This window comes from Symsagittifera roscoffensis, chromosome 3 (genome assembly GCF_963678635.1).
Source record: "Symsagittifera roscoffensis chromosome 3, txSymRosc1.1, whole genome shotgun sequence".
NCBI classification, from domain to species: Eukaryota; Metazoa; Xenacoelomorpha; order Acoela; family Convolutidae; genus Symsagittifera; species Symsagittifera roscoffensis.
In genome coordinates, this window is record NC_087064.1 from 62999815 (window position 1) to 63022956 (window position 23142).

At 36.3% G+C, this 23142-nt stretch overlaps 1 protein-coding gene across 10 annotated transcripts in view; it reads right to left on the minus strand.

Moving 5' to 3' along the window:
- LOC134841932 (dynein axonemal heavy chain 8-like) overlaps window positions 1-23142 on the minus strand; it is a 196505-nt gene that overhangs the window by 139900 nt on the left and 33463 nt on the right. For 6 of the 10 annotated variants that reach the window (XM_063858025.1, XM_063858023.1, XM_063858022.1 and 3 more), the window contains exons 31-58: window positions 22077-22232; window positions 21591-21839; window positions 20683-20850; window positions 19505-19759; window positions 19057-19271; window positions 16597-16739; window positions 16296-16361; window positions 13511-13686; window positions 12980-13169; window positions 12472-12758; window positions 12044-12238; window positions 11724-11816; window positions 11152-11299; window positions 10955-10981; window positions 10584-10701; window positions 10035-10312; window positions 9724-9822; window positions 9274-9300; window positions 8857-8954; window positions 8246-8515; window positions 7756-7914; window positions 7455-7607; window positions 6792-7090; window positions 5857-6291; window positions 5507-5635; window positions 5183-5339; window positions 2404-2594; window positions 1703-1962 (exon numbers count right to left, since the gene is read on the minus strand). In XM_063858025.1, coding sequence (XP_063714095.1) covers window positions 1703-1962; window positions 2404-2594; window positions 5183-5339; window positions 5507-5635; window positions 5857-6291; window positions 6792-7090; window positions 7455-7607; window positions 7756-7914; window positions 8246-8515; window positions 8857-8954; window positions 9274-9300; window positions 9724-9822; window positions 10035-10312; window positions 10584-10701; window positions 10955-10981; window positions 11152-11299; window positions 11724-11816; window positions 12044-12238; window positions 12472-12758; window positions 12980-13169; window positions 13511-13686; window positions 16296-16361; window positions 16597-16739; window positions 19057-19271; window positions 19505-19759; window positions 20683-20850; window positions 21591-21839; window positions 22077-22232 — 5041 coding nt within the window. Of the gene's footprint in view, window positions 1-1702; window positions 1963-2403; window positions 2595-5182; window positions 5340-5506; window positions 5636-5856; window positions 6292-6791; window positions 7091-7454; window positions 7608-7755; window positions 7915-8245; window positions 8516-8856; window positions 8955-9273; window positions 9301-9723; window positions 9823-10034; window positions 10313-10583; window positions 10702-10954; window positions 10982-11151; window positions 11300-11723; window positions 11817-12043; window positions 12239-12471; window positions 12759-12979; window positions 13170-13510; window positions 13687-13966; window positions 14003-16295; window positions 16362-16596; window positions 16740-19056; window positions 19272-19504; window positions 19760-20682; window positions 20851-21590; window positions 21840-22076; window positions 22233-23142 lie in introns of all 10 variants that reach the window. The other 4 variants (XM_063858021.1, XM_063858024.1, XM_063858020.1 and 1 more) reach the window with 4 other exon arrangements.

Here is a 23142-nt window from a genome sequence, read left to right on the forward strand (position 1 = left end):
ACAAAAATTCGACCAAAAAAAACGGATTCAATATTGCGGTTTTGATTCTCTGACTTGTGTTGATTAGGAATCTCACGTCCTCGCATCTGCATCAAGTTCGCGTGGAAGTAAACTAGTGGCCCAGCTAATGCTGGATCCACCTGTTTTAATATTTTCAATCTTATGTTGAACAGATACGGAAAGGCGCAACTTTCAAAAAAAATGGACTTCACGCAAAACCCTAGTGAGTTCTCTGCTTAAATATGGGATTAGACGCTTAATTAAAGGAGAAATCTACTACTCGCTCTTTCAATTGAAGTCTTTATATTAGATTTGGTCGGCTAATTTTCGAGAAAAAAAAATTCAAAAACCGATCAAAAATTCAAAGAAATAGACCTGCCCTAAAGGCATGAATTTTTCTGTACTAAAGCATGGGAATAGCCTCTTCTGCAATAAATACGCCCACACGCCAATTTTAGATGAAACCTTTGATATCAGATTTAGCTAGTAGTTTTCAAGTGACACAAAAAACGGCAAAATTTTCAATAAATGGATTTTTGCGAACACCATATCAGCTCTTTTACAAATAAACAGAGTAAAACAGATTGCACAAGGAAAATTGAAGCACAATGTTTGTTTGAATGATCTATCAAACTTAGAATAAGAAGTTTAGTTTTTGAAGAAAAAAAATGAATAAATTTCCAAAAACGAGCAAAAGTTCAAAAATTGGATATTTTCTACGGCCATATTTTTTTCAAAACACAGGGCATAGCCGCATGCGCAGAGAAAATTCGCATAACTGATTGTGTTTTTTTTTTCGGTTAAACCCTACATCTCCAAGTCAGCAGGGTAGTTTTGGAGAAAAGTCAAAAAGTTTTAAATAATCAAAAAATGGGCTTGTTTGAGCCGTTAACTTTTTTCTGCCAAATTTAGGGAACAGCCGCTTGAGATGGAGAGATCCCCCTAATTGTTTAGTTTCATTGAAACCCTCATCTCAAATTTGTACATTTATTTAAAATTTGAGAAAATGAAAAAATTCAAAACAAATAGGTCAAAAGTCCCTCTACTGAAAATTTCGAAGGCCGTAGAATGTGGGGTAAAATGAAAAGAGACTTATGCAGGCACATAAAAAAGCAGCTAATTTTTCCATTGGTACCTTTTGTTTTGAAAACTGGTGCAGTAGGTTTTGAGAAAACTGGAAATTTCTGCGAAAAGTGCAAAAAATATTCGAAGCGTGCCATACATTTTCATAATACCTATTTTTTCAAACAGGACCTAACACGAGGCAAAAATAAAGTAGTAGCATATTCTTTTAAAGTGCTTATGCTTAAATGGGCCTAAATATGATTAAAATGAAATATACCAAAAGTGCCACCTAATGAGCACTTTTATTTGCGAGTTAGGTTAGCAAAAAAATTCGTAATTATACACTACACTTCGCTTGGGTGAAAAAAATTCTTCATAATATTACACTAGGCTTTGCTTGTGTAATAATGAATGAAATAGCTGATCAAATCATCACAAAAAAACTGTTTTTGAAACCACTTTTCTGGAGGCAAATCACTTAAAAGAACACCTGATGCTTCCTTTTCGTTTCTTATAAAAATGTGCATATTGGCTTTTGATATTTCTTACCGAAAAAACAATTGATCGGGTCTAGACTCATATATTAACTTCAACTAGCAATCTGGTTATCCAATATAAATGTTTCTTCTTTCAATACCTCTAAGTAAATCATAATCCTGATCTACGAGTGTAGTTTCATTCTGTTGGTCCACTTGTTCCAACATGGTAGCCAGGCTGCCTTTCGTGATGCCACATCTGGCCTTGACCAGTTCCAGAGTGGTGGATTTGTTGGTGAGGAGGTCAAAAAGTTCGTTGCTCTCCTCAGTGCTGCGCTGGTACTCTTCGGCCAGTTCTCCAATTGAGATCTCGAGGTTTGAGATGTCATCACGAACATCCCCCATCGTCTGCAGAGCTCGACTAAAATGAACTGATGTTTGAAATGTTAGATAAGTTGAAAATCTTATTTACTTCAAACGATTAAATGCTATGCCAGAATAGGATGGTGCCAAGAATTCGATTACTAAGCATTAAACTGATTTTTTTAAAAATCTAATTAGATAAGTTGAAAATTTTATTTATTTCACACGATTAAATGCTATGCCAGAATAGGATGGTGCCAATAATTCGATTACTAAGCATTAAACTGATTTTTCTTCGAATCTAATGAAGCTGAGATTTCCAACTTAAGGGCAAAAAAAATTGCAAAAAAAAAAAGATTTCGTTGAACAAGTCATCTTGTATTAGAACTTGAAAGAAGCGGCCATAACCACCAATAGGCACTGGCTACATTGGTGGGAAAAAAGTATAAGTTTTTTTGCTGCTGTCAAATAATTGTGGATTTCAAATTTATTCACGTACTTAATCTTGGACAGTCTGGCATCCAAATTCTCTCTCTTGTCGTTGTAAATGAGTAAAAATGCGTTGAGGAATGTGAGGAAACTCTTGGTTCCGTGGTACACCTCGTGAGGGGCTATCAGGCTCTTACTTCTACTCTCGGCATCCATCATCTCTCCCAGAATCAACTTCGTGTATGGTAAATTGTCCACTTCCTAGGAAAAACACGATGAATTTAAACGAATTGGTGAATAAGTACAATAGGAGAAAAAGTCAAGTTAAAATAATTAATTTAAAACAAAGCCCAAAATAGACTCTTGCTGAGAAAGAATCACAGAAAGTTTCAATCAGAGCAAAAAACTTGAGACCAGCAAAAATTACAGGGACGGAATTAGGGGAGGCGCCTCCCTCTCAGGGAATCGAACCCCTCACCAACTAAAGTGTCCCCATTTGGTTTTATTTTATGACATCAATTTTCGGCCGAAAACCCTAAAATTTTTCTAAAGGCGCCAATATATACTAAGTTTGGAAGTGAGCGTGCGCCAAAAAAAACTTTCGTGCGGCGCAATTTTTTTTGTCAACACAGGGATCTTTATCGTGTTCTGTGAATGCTCGGAATAACAATTTGGTCGACAACTACAAAAAAAGATCGACAAAATACAAGCAAGAAAACGACAAAAATCAGCTGTAAAAAATGATATCATAAAAAATGAGCAATGAAAATGAAAATCTTTTAATTGCACGTCCTGGGTAGTCACACGTCCTCAAATCTGCGCCCTTGACAATTTGCTAACACTAGCCACCAATAAAGCAGCTATATATGCTAATAAATTGCCAAAGCTATGCAGCAAAAGTCGCTCCAAATATAAGCAGACACAAAAGTTGCATATAAAAAATTGGAATATGATAAACTGAAGGCAGTCACGATAACTTCGCAGCTAACAAATTGGAAAACACAAAGTCAAATTATGTATCATTAAAAAATTTCAAAAAATTGCGAGATAGATTGAGTTGAAAAGTTTCCGGAATGCAGTTGTTTGAAACAAAAAGCATTTTTCGATTTTTTGATGAATTTAACATGTATTTACTGTAATAACTTATAACTAATCGAATAACAACGCACATGCTATCAAACAGCCGCAATGGCGCCCCAAAAATGGCATCAAAATGAGCTACTTAGATGGGAAGCAAGAATAGTCATACTATTGCACTACGCTCGCTGACGCTTGCTTGTGCAACAACATTTCACACTTCAATGTCATGATTTTCTCGCTATCAAATATTGACTAAAATGATTACGGAATTGATTTTGCTCATAGTTATTGTCTTGAGTGAGGTCAACACAAACGCGTAGGGTATCAAGTGTAGTATAATAAAGTTCTTTCAGTGATTATTTGGATTCCGATGAGAAAAAGATATTTAAAAAAAAGTCTAATGTCGCGAAGCACAGGTCTCAACGTTTTGCTATGCACAACTATAAAGATAAAAAACCGGCTGGTATTAAGTCTTCACTACAAGAGGACGAATTCATCTTTAATTTTTGCAATATATATATATATATATATATATATATATATATATATATATCAATGGGTTGTTTATTTACTTTAACAAAACAACTTCTTCACATAGCCAACTGACAGTCAAAAAAGAGTGATGAACGCAAGGAAAATGAAAAAAAAAACAACTTGTGTTTTCTTAAATTTTCTTTTTGAATTTCGAAGAAAAAAATAGATGGCCTCGAAGCTCTTTAAATTTGTAGAACAATTCATGAAGAACACTTTTCTGATTAAATTAACCCCATTTGAGAAAACTGGATCAATAGGTATATTTTTAATTTCTCTAGGACATTTTATAATTAACTTACATTTCTGCTGTTCAATAGTGGAGTTTGCCTTCCTTTTAACAATGGAAATGCACTGAACTTTAAAAGAAATCACAAGTCAAACCGCGAAAAATCAAAATTGAACGTGAACAAAATTTAAGAATTTTTGCTGAAAAAAAAAACAAAAAAAAATCAGCAAGACTTATATAAGAGTACTCACTATGTTCATTACTCTTAATAAGTTTGAGATAAACACTCGAATCGACAAAATCAAACTCGAAATTTTTCGAGAAAAAAGTTTTATTTTTTTAAAATTCTAATGGCTATGATGTGGTTAGAGCACTCTTTTTAACCTACACTGGTTATGATAGTCAAAATTTAAAAACTGCTCGGTCTTTTTGTTTCGGAAACTCAAAGGAGAGAGGAACTTTGTCTTCGGGTGCAATTTTTTTAGATTAATTTTTATTGTTTCCCTACGCAAAATCAGGTAATATACATAATTATCACCTAGGACATAACCATTTTTCGAACTACTTGCTCAGGTTCGAGAAAAACCGGTTTGAAAATTTTGCTTTTTAGGCCCATTTTGAGCAAGTAAAGAGAGTGAGTAGCTGTTGTAATGGGAAAAGCCGTGAAATTTTAGTTGTACTACAAGTAGACAAATTTTTGAAGTTTCATTTAGCGCTTGCTTGGTAATAAATTGTTTTTTTTTTTCAAAATTCAAAAAATAATCTGCGAACAAGAAAAAAAATTTCAGAATTTTTTGTCAGTTTTTCGTTTTTTTTTTATTAATTTCTCAAAAAAAAACTTGTTTCAGCCGTTGTTTCAACTGCTTCAACCGCTTCGGTTATGCATAACTTACTATTCCTCTCATCGCGCCACTAACACAAAAACGGCACAAATTCGAAAAACAGTTTGCTAACTAATGCGGTGTGGGCAATCACCCACACTTATCTACCATATGCATTTTTAGGCTACCTTGCTGGATGTTTTGTAGTTGACTTCTCCCTGTTTGCGGTGCTGCTTGACGGAGGTGATGGTGATCTTGTCCGTGTGTTGTCCCACCATCTTCATTTGGTCACAGAAGGACAGCATGTGCCAGTGGATGTCCACTAGACACTTCTCCACACTCTCACTACACAACAGAGAAAATAGAGGGGTGGTTTTCCTCTCATGAATAAGTGGAATGTCTCAGATTTTAATATTTTAATGATGCTCCAACAATTACAATCTAAAACACTTAATTTACGCCTGAAGAGCTTGATAAAATTCAAGCACACGTTTTAAAAGACGCTTTAGTACCTTATCTGGGGCTGTTTGAACTTGAGTTTGGAGTGGGAGACGAAGAACTTGGTCTGGTTCTGCAGCACTTCCCTGGACCAGTCTCTCACCCAGTACACCTCACAGCACGACAGGAACCCAGGAAACTCCCTAAACAACTTAATTTGAAACATCTTCCAGTAAAGAGCCGATCATAGAGAAAAGTATCAAAGAGAAGGAAAAAAAATTAACATGTAAAGTATGGCAAATTTATGCAGTCTAGTCGTAAAATTTCTTGGTCTAAGTATATAATTACAAAATTACAACATCGACATGAAAAATGCTCTTCAAAATAATTTAGATAATATGCCTCATTAATAAACTGAAATAACCTGGATGCTCTGTTGATTAGTGAATGACTCGGAGGCAACGTGAAGAACATGTGAAGATTCTTCGTCACATTGTGAACAAAATACTTCTCCGGATCCACCACCTCGTTCGGGAAATCCCTTCGGATTTGCGGTCCAAGTGCCTGGTATAACCCCTCTATTTCATCAGTAGAGAACAGAGTCGTGTAGTCACCCGAAATCAGTAAACTATTTAACGTGTGAAGATACATGTCGTGAGTCAAATCGCGAGCCGAGATGCATACTGCGAGAGTTCGGCCTTCAGATCCAGTCATTCGGACAATGGAGCGAAGTCCATCCATGAATGCACTTTCAGAGGAGAAGTCTACCTTGAATTGGGATAAACTTGCTACCCGACAGACCAGTTTGAGTAGCGTCGACATGTTGGTACCGACACTTCCGACAATCACCATGTTTCCACTAAAAACAAATTCGATCAAAAATGTTACCACTCGTTGGTGTTAAGGCAATTAAAATCCAAACTACAAATTGCCTGCTGAATGTTTCAAAGGCATTGGACAACAATTGGACTATAAAATTTTAAAGCGAAATTTTTATATAATTACTTATAATTGGGGTTTATGCGATTCGCAGAGGATCTATGAAAGGCTTGTCCAGCATGCTTAAGCAAAGTACGTTTCTACTACTTCCACACGTTCAAAACTGAGTTAATTTAATGAGCGAATCTGTTGTTGCAACTCAAGGCCGTTTTCTGTATCTAGAAATTTCATGTGGTACCATTATTGCAGCCGAAATTTTTCAGGCTGTGGTAGACCTGAAGCTAGAGTCAAGTGAAGAGCTCGTACTCACAAAGTATCATTGTCATGATAGGGGATCGATTGCACAATCTGAATGCCTTACCATTATGCTTATTTCCCTATTTAATAATTGTAACCAATTTTCCCTCATTTTCAACTAACTTAGACGGCAACGTGAATGCTCTGTAAGCTGCAATGATCTGCTGCAAGATGAAATCCGACAGCTTCACGTCGATCTTCGTGGCTCCGAATTCGTCATTGTGTGCCTTCAACTGCGACTGAAGGAAGTTCCTGGTGGAGTCGAAGTTATCCAGGGGTCTGAGGTCGCACTTGATGGACTGCCGGGCCATGATAGACAGACCCTCGGAGGGGGAAGGGGTGATGGGCGATCGAGTATCGATGGGGAGGGCAGAGAAGAGTTGTTTGGTACAGTCAGCGCTCACTTCCAGCTCGGCAAAGTACTGAAAAACATAACCAATAGACAGTCGAAACAGTGCGGATTAAATCAAGAAAACCTAACTGATTTAGAATTAAAGGTTCTAATCAAAATTAAGTCTGCAAAATCGAAAAAGTTGAACTTAGTTTTCTTGACACTGACATAACTTTTTTTGATTTTTTAGAATGCGACTCAAAGGGCTCCAATTTGATACCATAATTCTACTCTTTCAAGTTTTCTTTGAGGAAGTCAAAATTAACAAGAAAAAACAGACGCAATGCAATAGTAAGCCTCATCATTTTAAGGCGTGGTCGAAACAAAACGTTTCTTTCTTGGCTGATTTGCATTAAAAAATCAAAAATTGAAAACAGAAGCACGTGACGTCATACCTTGGAAACAGTGTGAGTGAGGAGGTGGTTGAACCAGTAGAGATCTGCCTGGCGACACAGCTGGTCTTCGATACTCCTCCTCAACTCATGCAGCCACAGAGAACTAATCAGCTCCCTACTCTGACGCAAGTCGTCCTTCGCAAACACCAACATCTAAAACACATATGAACAATGCCTAGATTTGGGTGTTTACATTATTAATACATAACCGTTTGCGATCAAATTTGGCGCTACCAACCATTGCACGTGAAATTGCTAAAACCATTGCAAGGACAAAACGTCTCAAAATGCTTTGACCTACCTTATAGCTTCGTAGAATATCGTACATGGAGAACACGTAATGCTGTCTTCCAGGGGTGGAGGAACTCCTCAACACATTACACACTTCATTCACTACATAGGCAGATGCATTCACAATCGCATCTTGGATCTCTTCGTCCAGACTCAGACCCTCGCTTCCCTGTCAAACATAACCCCCATTGATCAATAAACCATGAATTTCCAAACAATAGATCCAGAAAACGACATGAAAAATGAAACTAACTTCATTGCATTCGGTTTCTCATGCTCACGACTTTCTAGGCGATCAAAACAATTTATAAATCGTTTCGTTCGTGGTCATTTGACAATATTTCGTTTCAGAATTATTGAGGTAAATACATTGAGACTATAGGTCGTGTACTTTATAGAATTGATCCGGTGATGATAGAAAAAAAAACGTAACTTTAGACTATTTACACAATCTAAACACCCCCCCCCCCCCATGAGAGGACATATTATAACTATCGCACCTGGATTTCAAACTGGAGCACAGCTTTGAAAATAGACACCAATTCTTTTTCCTGTGGACTGGGGAGGAACACGGGTAAAAAGTGTCTAATGAGTCTATCGGAGATGAAAGGCACAGTCTGGTTTGAGCTTAGATTCGAGTTCATTTTCACTGTGTCTATGTTGGGGTCCGTGACCATTGACGTGACGATGGTGAGGTCTTCGATTACTCGCCATTCGTAAGGCTTGTCCGCTTTCATAAGGACGGATTCGTCAAGAAGGGTTCTCAGCAGCTAAAATAGACTAAACGCTTATACCGTTATACACGAAGAGCATTTATCACCAGAAAGCGATGAATAAACAGACAAGTTTTTGAGCAATTTACGGAGAAAAATTATTAATTAATTAAAGAAAAGACTTTAATTAAAGCAGGCAAATATTATTTATGGATTCTTAGTTTGTATAAAATAGTTTTCAAGAACACTATGCCGATTTGAACTTTTTTGTATGACCTTCGGATCATGGGATATTGCAGTGTCAATTGAAAAAAAAACGTGTGAATGGAATCTTTGTTGCTTAAATCTCTTGGACTAATTAAACTAGAAAACGTCAATTAGTTAAATTTGAGACATACTTGATTGGCAGGTGGTTCATAGTGGTTGCATCTAGGTAGATTGACGTCATCGAGAAACACCTGGAGACGCTTGCCCTCCGGGGCTCCGTAGACGAAGCCTAGAATGCACCAGTTGATGTAAAAAAATTTTAGAAAACGCATTTCATTAAAACTAGCACACAGGACCACATAACAAATCATCGCGGACTTGTTAGCTAACAAATATTTGAAATAAATCTAACAGGCACAAATGATTATATTTGAAGAAAAATAAAAAAAAATAAGAGCTTAAAATTATCGATTTTGGTTCTACAAGTAAAGTGATTGCAACAAAAAACATCGATTGAATATGAATTCAAAATATTGTGAAAAGAAATGGAAGATACTTTTGCAAAACTCCAAAAACCAAACACACAAAATGTTTCAATTATAAATTACCTGGAACTAGATGGATCCCGTATTTCGCTGGAAAGATGCAACTCGGTCATAAATGTTAGTTTGAAATGAAAATGACTAGCAAGGGTTCCTGAAGGCGAAGATTAAATTAGTTGTTTGGGTTATGAAATGACCAAGAAGGATTTTAAGATAATTTTGCCAATTTGAATTCATCCCACCCCATCAATTTTCGGTTGATGGTGGCGCATTCTCTATATCGCATACGCAGCAGAACTACACATGGATGGGTTTTGACATTGATTATACCTTTCAAAAAGATCGACTTGAATTCTGCGCAAAATGTCAAAATTATTTTTAAAGAAGTTTAAATATCTGATTATAGTTATCTATTAAAAAGACGACAACACAATTTAACTTGATTCAAGCTCTTAGTTCAGATCAGCCACCTTATTTGCCGAGTTTTTTAAAGAAGAGCGTGGCCGAGATTCGAACCTTGTCTGTGGCAGATGCTCTCTGAGAAGAAGTCATTCAGATGTTTGACAGAAGAATAGCTGGATTGGACAAGTCTTCGTGTAAGGCGGGCTCCGGGATCTTAAACCAAAACCTTTTTCAGTACAAAACACCAACCTATCTGTAAAAATGAGCATACATTATCCCAAAATCAAGCAAGCCATCTAATGAAGCAGAAGTCACCAAAGTCCATAATGAGCGTTTTCATTTCAACGATGTTTATTCATAAAATATTTATGAATTTTAGCTACCTTTTACTAAAACTAAATGCTTTTTTATCAAAACTTGCTTACTGTTCAGCTCTTGTTCGTCCAGAATATTATTAATCAACGTCGTCTTCCCACTCCTTGGAGGACCATACACCATCACATGCTGACCTCCCAGCAACGCGAAATGAATCAACTCTCGGGCCTGCAGGTTGGATATAGTATCTACATATAATTTCTTCAGAGGTTCAAGATTTTCCCCGGATTGGGTAAGTTCAGGCACTCGCGATCCCCAGTGGTCCCACTCGCCAGACTCGTCGACGAAGTAGTCGAACACCGAGTTGTCGGTGTCAAAGTCGGGAAGACTGAATTAAAATTTAAGTCAATTCTTTTACAGAAAAATACAATCTATAGAAACTTTAGAAAAATACATTAAGTTTTCATTCATCGATATCTTTGCCCGTCCAGCACAAAGGTTCTCGCTAAGCTTGTATGTTATCACAGAAAACATGATCAAATTTTAAAACAAAAAGTTATTCTCCTTCAGTTTGAAACCAGCTTTTGGAGGTTCCTATGCTCAAAACAATAATCAATACACGTAAGAAGAGGGTTCGAATGCTGCAAAAAGAAACTAACGCAGTGGATAGATTTCGGATCAAGTCGTTCATTGGTTTGCGCTCCTCCTTCGTCAGAAGTCCACCGAAAGTCCAAATCAGAGAGAAGAGGAACAACCTCTCCACATGGATAAGACCTCCTGAATCAAAAGAGCCAAAAATAAAATTCCGGCAACTTAAATGAAATATTTCGCCATGGCACGTATATACTTTTTCTAAAGCTCGCCTTAGAAGCCAAAAAAGAATTAAGAAGCTGTTTAAAATTAACTTTATAGACATGCTTTTACTAGCTTCAATCGCTACTGAAGATCCAATAAACCATTTTCAATGCAATAACGTCTAAATGGATCTATAAAGAAGGTCGTGAGATTATAGCTGCTTGCTTACTCTTACCCGTTACGTTGGCATAATCTTCCAGTTCTAGCAAACAAAGCAACATTAATTTTAAGATTTTTACTGATTTTGAAATATTCAATTTCTCAAAGACAGCTTCATTAACTCAACATAATATAAATTGAATTACGTCGACTGGATTTCGACTGGATTAATTTCGATAAAAAGCACGCCGAATGATATTCAATGGTACCTACCGATATCTGAGTTCTTCATGAGGGTTGTGAGGAATCCGAGACAGTTGGTCACTAAGCCGATTTCACAAACAGGGATGCGAGTGGTGAGCTCTCTCAGCACTTTTTTGGCCATGGCAGGGAACAGCTTGTTGAACACACTCTCCAGAAACTAAAATCAAAGACCAACTTGAAACCTTTTTTTCCTAAATGATTGTCAGTTGACAGCTGACACTTTTTGTGAATCGCGCAACTCAGCTTAACTCATTTGGAGTCACAATTACAGTTTTCTGATTTGTTTTAGTTGTTTTTTCGATCAACAGTTTTTCTTTAAAATGCAGTTTCAACTTGATCGCAGGGTAACTTGCTTGTTGTCTGCTTCGCCAATTTGTCCAGGTTTTCGAAAACTAAGTAATCATTTCTTTAGAAAAATGTATTACTAAACTAAGTTTAAGCAAATGGTAGAGTAGAGCACTTTGGTAGTTATAATTTTTGTCACCAAAATTCAAAATGCTCGCCAACTCGGAAAAAAGCAGCCTACAATTGTTTAAAACTCTAGATGGTTGAATTTCTAGACAGTGTGATGATTGACTTGCCTTTCTATCGTTGAGGTTTTTGATGTTGTCAATAAGCCAAGAGTGGACAATGGAATTCCATTTAAGGCAGTCTGCTGAATAGTACGTCATAGCCTACAACAAATTTAGACTCAAAATTCAAAAAAAAGATCAACTGAGAATACCTGATGATTCAAGTTGATATATCAAGCTGTCTGAATTGTTTTCACTAGTTTTAGAAAAAAGGCTGAAACTATTGCGAATGTTGCGAGTTCATTTGGAGATCAAAAAAGACGATAAGAACCATTAACAAGCTTGCTAGTATAAAAAAAATTGACTGCAAGCATTTTGATTAAGCGTACCGCCTTCGAAGTAATAGATGGGGAAGCGTGATCGAGTCTGCATGTCTCGAACACCAGTTTGACGTTATCACTTATGAATAGCTGTTCGCCATTGTCACAGAAGAAGCTACTGGGAGACTCTAGAAGGGATACGAATCGCTCGGCCCATGAAGGCTCAATTGTGGAGTCCAGACAAATCCAGGTCTTGTTCGAGTGCTGAAAAAAGAATATCATAATCTTTCGCCATGTTCTTAGATTTAAAATTTTAAACCGTTTTCCCAACGAAGACAACTTTTTTATATAAAAATAAATTATATCAATGATTATGAACACAGCTGAATATTTGTGGCAAGTAAAAACTTTATGGAAGAAGAATGTTAGTGGGGTTTATGGGTTAAGGTGTAAGGTTCCAATGCCAGTACCTCCAATTGCCAACACAAATGACTCACCCTATTCGCTTTTCTCAGGATAGTTGTGAACAACCCATCCACCCACTCTGCACCCTGGTAGAATCCAAACATATTTGAGGGACTGTCAATAGCACGTGGGTTGATGCGAACCAGTCTGTGACTCACAGCTCCCATTGCAGTTGTGCCTGTACTGTGTTCGCTCTGGGCGTTGTCGGCTGAAATCATGCTTCCCGAAGAGATCGGGGACTCCAGTTTCGCCAGGGCATCCACTAGAGTCGCCAGGGTTGAGCTCTTACCGGATCCAGTTGGGCCGCAAAGAATCATTCCTTAAGATACAAAAAATTAGATCACACTTCAAAAAACTCAATGTCGTCAAAAAATTTGCAAAAATTAGACAACAATTACAAAAAGTTTGTAGCAATTGTGTCGTGGGCTCTTTTCAAAAGAATGTGCAAAGTTTTTTGTCTCAATCGCAAAATATTCGAATCACAAGCGAAGTAAAACTTAAGGTGTCCAGTTTATAGCCAATACCGTTGCAGTCACTAACCGTGATTAGTGAGAGATGCCGTGTATAAACTGATGCACTTGTCCACCCATGGCTGGAACATGTGCAGGTTCTTGGCCTCACACACACTCTCAATCTCCTCCTGCAGAGCAGCAGGGGCCAGAGTAACCTGTGGCACATCAGGAAGACCCCCGAAGATGTCCCTGATCACCAGGCCCAGAATGTGCATGTCCTGAAACACAACTGGATCACTAAACAACTAAACAATGATTTTTTTATATAAATCACTCTACCAGATAGTTTTTTAAAACTCAGAGCTAGGCTTCGACCCCCCTCCAACGAGCAAATTTTAATTTGTTGAGCTTGTCAAGATGCCAAGAGAAGACTATTCCTTTTAAGGCGGTGTTTCCAGAAAGCGATGTTTCAAAATAACAGCACTTCATGGGAGTTCAACTATTTTTTGTTAGTGATGCCGGAGTGTGCTTTCTAAAATACTAAATTGAATAATCTATGTATTTAAAAATCAAATTAATCTAGATTATTCTTGTACAGATTAAATTCGCATATACTGACTGGTTGATTGAGTTTGAGAGATAAAATGTCCAACAATACATCTCCGACCACTGCATGTTCCAATTTGGAATTGTTCGGAAGCGTCTGTACCACACTCTTCTTTCCCAGCAGTTTCTGCAGAGACTTCTGTGCCTCAATCGCCGCCTCTCGCTCACGCGCTTGTTTAGCTACAGCAGCTGAAATAATTATTCGATCACGTATAATCTATTCAAACAGAACGGTTGGTAGAAACTAGAAACTGATCCAAAATTGGTCGGATTACCAGTCATTTTTAAAATCATAATATCATTGAAGGTTTCTCAAGTGTCTTTATGAAATAATTTTTCAATTTGGACACTGGTTGAAGTTCTGATTAGATTTGTACAAACAAACAAGCCTTGATTTAAAAATAGTTAATTGTTTCACCAAAAACAGTTGATTCATGGTAAGTTTAGGTAGTAGGCATCAAAAAGTTACCTTGAAGATCGCGACCATACAAGCCGCGCAACTTTTCTAAAATTGTTTGGTTAAAATATTTCGATGACATTTGACAACACAGAATAAAGATAACATTAACAAGATTACAATCAAAGAGAGAAAAAAACGATCTCATCTGACAACAGAAGAAAACTAAAAAATTGCAATCAAACAACTAATTAAAGTAAAGAGTTGAAGTATATTTGCGAAGAAAGCCTGAAACATGAATTAAACATCACAGATATCATGCTAGAAACCAAGAACGCCGATTTTTAATTCCTGTAATTAAACAGAAACGACTTCAGTGGTAGAAAAGAAAACACACTACTGCTTCGACGGAACTAAATAATCATCGCCAAGTTCAAAAAGTATTTGGGCAACCATATTTTCAAAATAATTTGAAAAAATTCACTGTTATTGCATTTAACGCAATTTGAGTTGCTCATAAAAAAATTAACATTTGAAACAAAATAACAATGAAACAACATTATGCAAAAAATCAATTTCGAATCATGTTGAATAAACTCAAAAGAATTCTCAAACTTTCCTCTGAAAGCAAAATTAATTGCATTTTATCTGTCTTATGAAAACCTACCATATCAGACGGCTTGCTAATGTATGCTGGAAACAGTTTTGTGAGACAAAAAGTAAATTTTTGCTCAACAAAGAAAAAAACTTAACGAACAAAATCTCAAACAAAATATGATCGCAATCGCTCATTGAAAAGAAAAATCAAGAGCTTTACTTCTATGGTTCTATGACTTATTTAAGTTCTGCTTTCGATCATTGAATCAATTTTTCTCACTCCCTAACTACATAGTATCTTCACAAAAAAACTTCTAACAATAACAGCATATCAGTTATTCGTGCGTATAACCGGCTTTTGTAAAAAGAACATAGAGGCTCACCCCCCCCCAAAAAAAAAGGAGCTAAGACAACTTGCTACAAATAAATTTTGGAAATATAACTTTAACTGAAAAATATAATTAGTAATTAACTTTTTTTAATTAATTCTATTATATTAATTAATTATTATTTATAATTATTATTTATAATTAAATTTATTAATTATATTATACAATTAGTAATTATATTTAGTAACAAGGATAGCCGATTTTTGTGCAAATAGCACAAAATGTTCCGACTCTAGTTTTAAAAAATGCAACGAAAAAAAATTTTTTTTCTTAATTGAAAAAATTTTTTTTTTCGTTGCATTTTTTAAAACTAGAGTTTTTCGTTCACATCTTTATCACACCACACCGAAAAAACGACACTTAATTGTGTCGTTTTTTCGGTGTGGTGTGATAAAGATGTGAACGAAAAACTAGAGCTTAGACATATTCGAAAGTCATAGTAAAATAAGCAAATGGAACAACTTTTATTAATCAGTTTAGATTAATCAGTTGTAAGCTATTAAAACAACAAACTGTTGTAAGCCTGCTCGCTCGCTTTATTCGTTCGAATTAAGACTAAAAACCAAAAACTTTAAACCCGTTTTTCTCAAAACTGGGACAATTTTTTTAAAAATTTTAAAATGTCGTTCGGCTGAAAATGCTTTAATATGATACAACACTTGACCCAGTCCGATAATTTTTCGTGGTACCTGATTTTCCGTGGAATAAAAAATAAAACACACTCAAATACAAAGTTCTTCCCCATTTTTCAAATGGTCGGAACAACAACCATATTAGGGGAAAATACTCACTAGATCCTGACTGCTATCTAATTCGTAGTTTTCCCTAAATTTGTTTTATCTAAATGAGAATAGCTCTCCTTTTAAGGCAGCTAATATGCCACAAAACATGGACTTTCAAACTTTTCCAGCTTAGGAGATATCAAAAAATTCCATGTTCATCAGCAAGCTTAGAAAAAACTCCCAGTGCTTATATTTTCAGGAGCTGCGATCGAACGCAGCCAATCGAACATAGCCAACAGACAATTGGAAAAGAATAATGAACCAAAGCAAGCAGAAAAAAAACTGACGGAAACAAAAAAAAACAAAAGAAAGGAAACAAAAAAAGGATACAGAAAAAAAAGACAGTCGAAAACTGACTAAAAAAACCATAGTCCCAAAAGTTCTTGTTTTAATGGTTCTAAATTTCATTTGAAAACTGAATACTCAATCTAAATTAAAATTGAAGAGAAACTTTGAGGGTTATTTACTAAGAGCAACCCAATGCGCGTAAAACGCAATCGCGTAACCACAATTCGCTTAAGATTGGGGGGTTTGAAAATACAGTAGTCAAAATACTTGACTGAAGGTAGAACAATAAAATTCATGTTCAATTTCGCGCTGGTGATCAGAAACTTCAAATAGGTTCTGGTCCACCTTTTGTTCTCAACTTTGCTGCTATTGACTGGCTAGGAAGCTGAACAGACTGATCCAATTCCTCGACTGCACAAATATAGAATCAGGAAGATTTGAAAGCTTAAGCAGTATTAAACCCAAAATAAATTATGTGTCATTGTTAAAAGATATTACTTCGTTTTACCATATTGTAAAAATCATATTATTTATTTATCTGAAAGAATGAGGATTAATGGACGAAATCTGCAAAATTTAACTTTGTCGGGAAGCGCATCGAGAAAATATTCCCTGAATTAGGCCTAGAAAAAAACTGATGGCTCACTCTGTTGCATCTGTGTGGTGGAGTATCCCTGTTTGGCGAACTCAGGATACAACTCCTTCATCCGGTTGAACTTGTCCTTGGCCAGACTGAGTGCCTGCTGCAGCATTGGCACACTCACACTGCCCCTCTCACTCCTACCACTCCTATGTACACCACAGCCATGTAAGAACAGAAAAACAACACACAGAGGCGAAGCTCACCTTCGCACCACTTGCGATAAGAAAAATGAACGTGTAATTGAAAGCAAATGAAAAGACTAATCTAAAATTGCAAAAAAAACTTCAAAAAATCGTTGTTGTTTTTTTAGCCTAAAAACACATTCCCTGCACCATTGGAAGTGGAAACTCAGCCGACAAAAAAAGCACAGACGATAAACTTAAAGAGCCGAAAATTTGGCTCTTTAAAGAGGTCAGAAAAGGTCCCAACTGAAATGAATTCTTTAAATTTGAATAAAAACTTTGGAATTGAAGCCGACAAAAAACCCTACCAGATGGCATACCTGCGTTTGAAAAAAAAAATTGAACCGACGAAAAATAAGACGAAAAAAAACTTATCCGAAAAAAAACATGAACTTTTTCTCTTCATTTATTTAATTCTTCCCAAGTCTTATAAATTAGCAACCGGTTTTCAATGAAGAATTACATAAGCTCTTTGAAATTCAAGAAACTTTCATGAATAAAATTTGCGGATTAAATAAAAACAATTAAACAAAACGACAAACCAAACCCCTGAATTTCACTTTTGGCATTACAATTGAAGCCCAGATAAAGCTGGGGGTACATGAAGGATATTGAATGAATTGGCTAAACTGATGCGGCACAAAAAATTTGATTTCAAAAATTGGACTTTGTTAAAACCGTTGTTCTTTTTCTACTAAAGTAAGTGAGAAAAGTAAAAAAAAATGTTGATCAATTTTTTCAAGGAGATAACATTTCTGTAGGAAGAATTATCGCAACCGATTTTTTCAGTTGACTTTTCATGTCAGATTTGATTGTGTTAATTTTGAGAAACTTTAAAGAAAAAACGATCGGGAAATCAAAAATTTGATTTCTCCGAGGGCAATAACCTTTTGTGTAAAAAAAACATTCTTAGTGGCCGCTAATGCTAGGGAGCTTTGCACTTCCATTATCTTCTTTTTTAACCCACAATATCAGATTTGAGAAGTTATTTTTCGAGAAAAGTCAAAACGATTCACAAAACGGTAAAAAATCAAAAACTTGACTATTCCGACGAAGGCCATAACTTTATGCGTACAAAACTTGGACGTAACTTCTTATGCAGGGAGCTTTTCCAAAGCTTTCTATACATTGAAACCAAAAAACTGAGATTTGAGAGGGGTAGTTTTCCGAGAAAATGAATACATCAAAAAATATTCTCCACAGACTTTTTCGAAGACTGTAGACAGAGGTCAATTATGAAAAGGCTCTAGTGGAGTATGTAGGCAAAGATGGGAGTAAGCGGTCTTTGAATTGATACCCCTGTTTTGAAAATCAGAAAAAGTGTCCGAGAAGCACTAAATTTTTTCCAATAAATTTGGAAATAATTTTCTATTACAAAAATAGAGAAATTTCAACAAACCAATTGGAAATCATACAACCAATTTGAAAAGTGCGAAGGGGAGTGTTCAAATTGTGTTGCCATTGAAATGCCCCAAATTAGGTCATCAAGCCGATAAAAAAATAGGCCGAGGAACTTTTTTTAGCGAAACAAAAAAATACAAAGAAGGAAATACGAAGTCAAGGTAAGTAAAATTAGAAATTGTAGGAGCAAATCAATCAAGGAAGGCAACATTAGAGAAAAATGTGCGCAGCAAAAAAAAAACGATTTATAAAAAAAACGACGTGACAACTAAGCCGACAACAGATAAGCAGACAAATAATACGCCAACAATTTTATTTGAAACAGAATATTTCCCATTTGAAAAAAATCTAGTCACCCATATTCGCTACCTCCAGGCTAAGTTGGCCGGGAACGCATAGAAGTTTGAATTCATTATGAACCGAGATGCAAGTGATTCTGATAAACAAGTGGTTAACCCGAAAAAGTATATATTCCAGTTTGATAACGCTTGCTTATCGCAAGCATAATTACTACCGAAAAAACGCTCGTTAGATATACATGAAATCTTTAAAAATTCATTATGACAGCACGAGAAATTAACTTCACGTAATTCTTGAGCTCTTAATATATATATATAAGAAAAGCTGTTTACGAAAAAAACTACATGTACTGGAAAATACCAGCATAAATTGACAACAGTTTCAAAAGTTATCACAAAAATAAATAATAAACTCCGAGTGAACTCCAATGAAATCATTTTAATTGTAAATCCGCTAAGTTCAATGAGATAATTAAATTTTATAAAGAACATTTTATTCAAAGTGCAATTTGATTTTTCATTTTCAACTTTTATTTATTTCTTTTCCCAAATTTCCATCATAATTCTTCAACTCTACTTACAAGTAGCTGTCCACAAGTTCGAATACAATTTTGATCCTGTCGGCGAGCAGTTTCGGATGTCGGAACCCGAGAGCAGAAGCAGTGGTCCGAATGATGATGCCCACATCGGGCATAGTGATTGCCACGTTGCGGAATCGCTCTCCTAGTTCGGGAGGCAACTCGTTCAGCAGTTTGGAGGAGGTACTCATGATGAACATGCTTGGCGACACGTGGACCTTAACAATCAGGTCGATTGAATCTTTTATGAAATACGTTCAAGAATTATATAAAAAATCATCCTCAACCAGTAAAAGGGACGGAAACTTTCTTAATCCCAGCATAAACGAAAACACTCATTATAGAATACTCCTTTTTTGGAGAAGGTAAATCAAGACTAATCCCTATTTGAAGAAAATAAAATTGACAAAATGCTTCTATTTAAACAGGTATTTGTAAGCTAAGATTTTACCTTGCGACCGTTGCTGAGGTAGACTGAGGTTCGACTTCCCCCAACCATTCCATCATCTGATCCCACGTCTCCGTCACTGCTAGTGTGACTTCCTCTCTCAGTCAATTCAGTTCCCTGTTTGCCCAGAAGAAGTGAGGGGCTCTGGTCAATGAGGGTCTTCACCGTCTTTTGGAGAATGAGGTAGTTCTGCAGGAACACTGAAAAGGGGTGTCCGACCAGCAGGTCTACATTGCGCACTAGCAACCAGTGTCCAGCCTAAATCATTCATATAAATGACTTCGAAAAAGGGAAAAAAGATCAAAAAAGATTAATAATTTCTGACTTTCAGAATCAATCGAAATGAAATCAATTTCAGAAAATTTTGGCCAGAATAGCCAAAAAGAATAGCCAGTTTTCTCGACACTTGACATATTTTTGAACTTTATAGAATTGGAACCACGCCAATAGACTTCAATAGGATGACATAATTGACCCAATTTACGACCTTTCATTCAGGAGGTCAAAATCTACAAGAAAAAAAAACACATCGTACATCATTTCCCACCCACTTCGTGAAGTGGTCGGAGAAACAGGGAAGCAAGAGAAAATTTCTTAAAAGCAATCGAAGATTTTCAGTAGATTTATGTTAATGAACAGAAAAACAAATGACCAATGAAGAATACGCTGATAGCTTCAAATCAGACAGTAAAGTAGAAAAATTTAACAAACAATCAACCAAAAATTTTTCAGAAAATTGTTAGTGATAAAAGATAAAAAAATGCACAAGGGCGGATCTAGGATTTTCTCGAGGTGGAGCGGATTTTCAAAAAATTTTCGAAAACTTTGTCGACTTTTTTTTAGGTCGACCAAATTGATTTTCCGAACTCTCCTAAAGCACTAAAAAGACGCTGTTTTGGCCAAATTTTGTGCGCCGCAAACAAATTTTAGAAAAAGCAGGTCAAAAAGCCGTGGTTTTGACAAAAAAATCGCGGTTTTTTGGCGCGCGCTCCCCCTCAAAGTTAGTATATATTGGCGCAAAAGGCGCCTTTAGAAAAATTTTAGGGTCGGTCTGCCAAAATTGGATTTCTTAAAAAGTACCAAAGGGGGGACCCTTTGGGTCGGCAGGGGGTCAAATCTTGAGGGGGAGGCGTCCGCCCCCCCCCCCCTAAATCCGCCGCTGAAAATGCATATGGACTAACGGCGGCTATTCCCTGCATGCTTCTCAAAATGACTTCTGGCTGAGTAGCATCGTTGCAGTCCAGTACAGTCACATTCCTGGCCAGTAGATGGGCAATGCCAGTGGCTGTCTTCTGTTTGCCAGAACTGACATCACCCGAGTAGATCACACCCTCTGCCGCTTTGATAGCCTGAACATCAGAAATACTTAACAAAATAATTACTGCAAAAAAGAGCCTTTTAAGATTTGAAAATTTGTTGTTTTCTATTTCCTATTGCAAACATTGCCAACAGACAATTGGAAAAGAGTCAACGAACACAAAGAAACAGAAAAAATATGAATTGTTATTTGAAAAAACTTCAATTTTCGAATTTCAAAGAAAAAATATATGATCTTGACGCTTTTGAATTTCAAGAGTAATTTATGTTTGGCACTTTTTTGATAAAATTAACCAAATTTGAGAAAACTGGATTTTCAGGAAAAGAACACTTAAATTCGACTTTCGAATCTACAAATTGATCTGCTTTCGTAATTGGAGAGTACATTTTGCCTACCTTCTAGAAAATGAACTTGAAGTGAACTCAAAAACTGCATATATACTGAATACTTAAGGGTATTCATATGTGCATTTATAAGTATGAACGCACTTCTTTTTTATTAGAGCATTTTAAAACTTTTCCTGAAAAAAAAACAAAAAAGAATCTGGCCTGTCAAAAGGCCTGTCAAAAGATGGTCAAATAAGAATCTGAACTACGTTCATCGACTCTTAAAAAATCTCTGAAAAGAAAAAAGTCACTGAATTTAGGTACATTTGAAAGAGAACTTGGCGCTTATACTCTGATAAGCCGAGTAAAATTCATTGGCATTTAATTCAATTTGAAAAATCACTTCAAAAGCGGGAGACATTTCAAATGAATCAGACAAGAGTACCTGCGCGACGCATACAATGACTCTTTCAGTCTGTGGTCTAATGACCAGCGGAGGAATAGACCCATAGAACTCCATTCCATATGAAAATTCCATGTTCAGTATCTTGATCACAATCTGAGGCAGGTTATTTGATCCGTTTTCTTTACTGATGTAGGCGCGGATGTTTTTCTTCCATTCGAAATCGTACAGCTCTTTTAGTCCCTTCCGGGAGGCCAGGTTGTCCAGTAGTTCTCGATGGTACACCGACAGCTGAACATGAGAATTTTTATACCTTCGTTAGTTTTTTTCTTGATGCAATAAAGCAATCTTTTAGTTCAATGAACTTTTAAAATCCCTACAAATTATTTAGATGTGCTAACTTGTGCTAACAATAGTAGATTATTTTTTCAAATACAGGGTTGCTCGTCAAAAATTCAAACAAAACTCAACGAAATCATAATAAAAGTCAACGAAATGATAAGCTCAACAAAAACAAATTCAACGCACCATAATGAGGGCTTCGAATCTCGTTCTCTGTCGCTTCGTAATGAAATCTGCTTCGGGAATCTGTTGCGGTTGTTGGTCTCCTCCCCTTCCCTGCATTCCATCGCCCTTGTTCCATACTCCACGTAGGCAGAGAGAGATGAGTCGCTGGATGGCCGACTGGAAGAGACAAACATTTCACTAATATTTGAGGTTCCTGTGAATCATAGAGGACCCACCAATAGGCCTTACCAGGCCTGTCAAAAGATGGTCAAATTGCATGATTTCCCCACGTTCCAGACTGAGTTACTGTATAAAGCAAAATTCTTTTTTACTCTAGTCAAGGCCGTTTTAGAGTGTCTAGAACTTTCACGTGGTATCATTATAGCGATCAGAATCAGACAGTCTGTGATTGAACTGAAGCTAGAGATCACATAAGAGCTTGTACTCACTTACTATCAACGCCATGGCAAGGGATCGAACGCTCAATCTGATGTTCTGTTAAAAACCCTTATCATTATGCTAACGTCATTAAAAAATTATAATTAATAAAGTTGCAAACTGAAAGCTACGATTATGGTATTTACGAAGAGGAAACGTTCCTTGATTTTTTACAAAAAAAAATTACAATTTGCCATTCTTCATGCAAAAATTTAGAGAAAGCATTAGAGAGCTTTTCTTGCAAAATAAATAAAAGCGCAAATTACCTACGAGTTTGTGATAAACTTTCTAAATAGACGGAAAAAAGACAAATAATATGGATCATCATGTGGGTTAAAAAAACTTGTGCTAACAATAGTCCGAATTACATTGGTTAATATCGTGAGCTGAGGTACCAGCACCAAACACCCATTGCTTCGGAAGTCAAAGAATAAAATTAATCATATTCAGTATTAAACTTAGCTGACGAAGAGGAAAAAACATCCTCAACAGAAGCTCTTCAAAACTCATGGAAGCAAAGACCGTTATCCGAAATGGCAACAATCATAGAAAAAACTCTTTGATTGAAGAAGTTATAGCGTCTGAAATGCAATAGAGGAACAATCAAGTCCTCAAGAAAGCCAAAGTGGGCATAGAACATGAGGGAAAA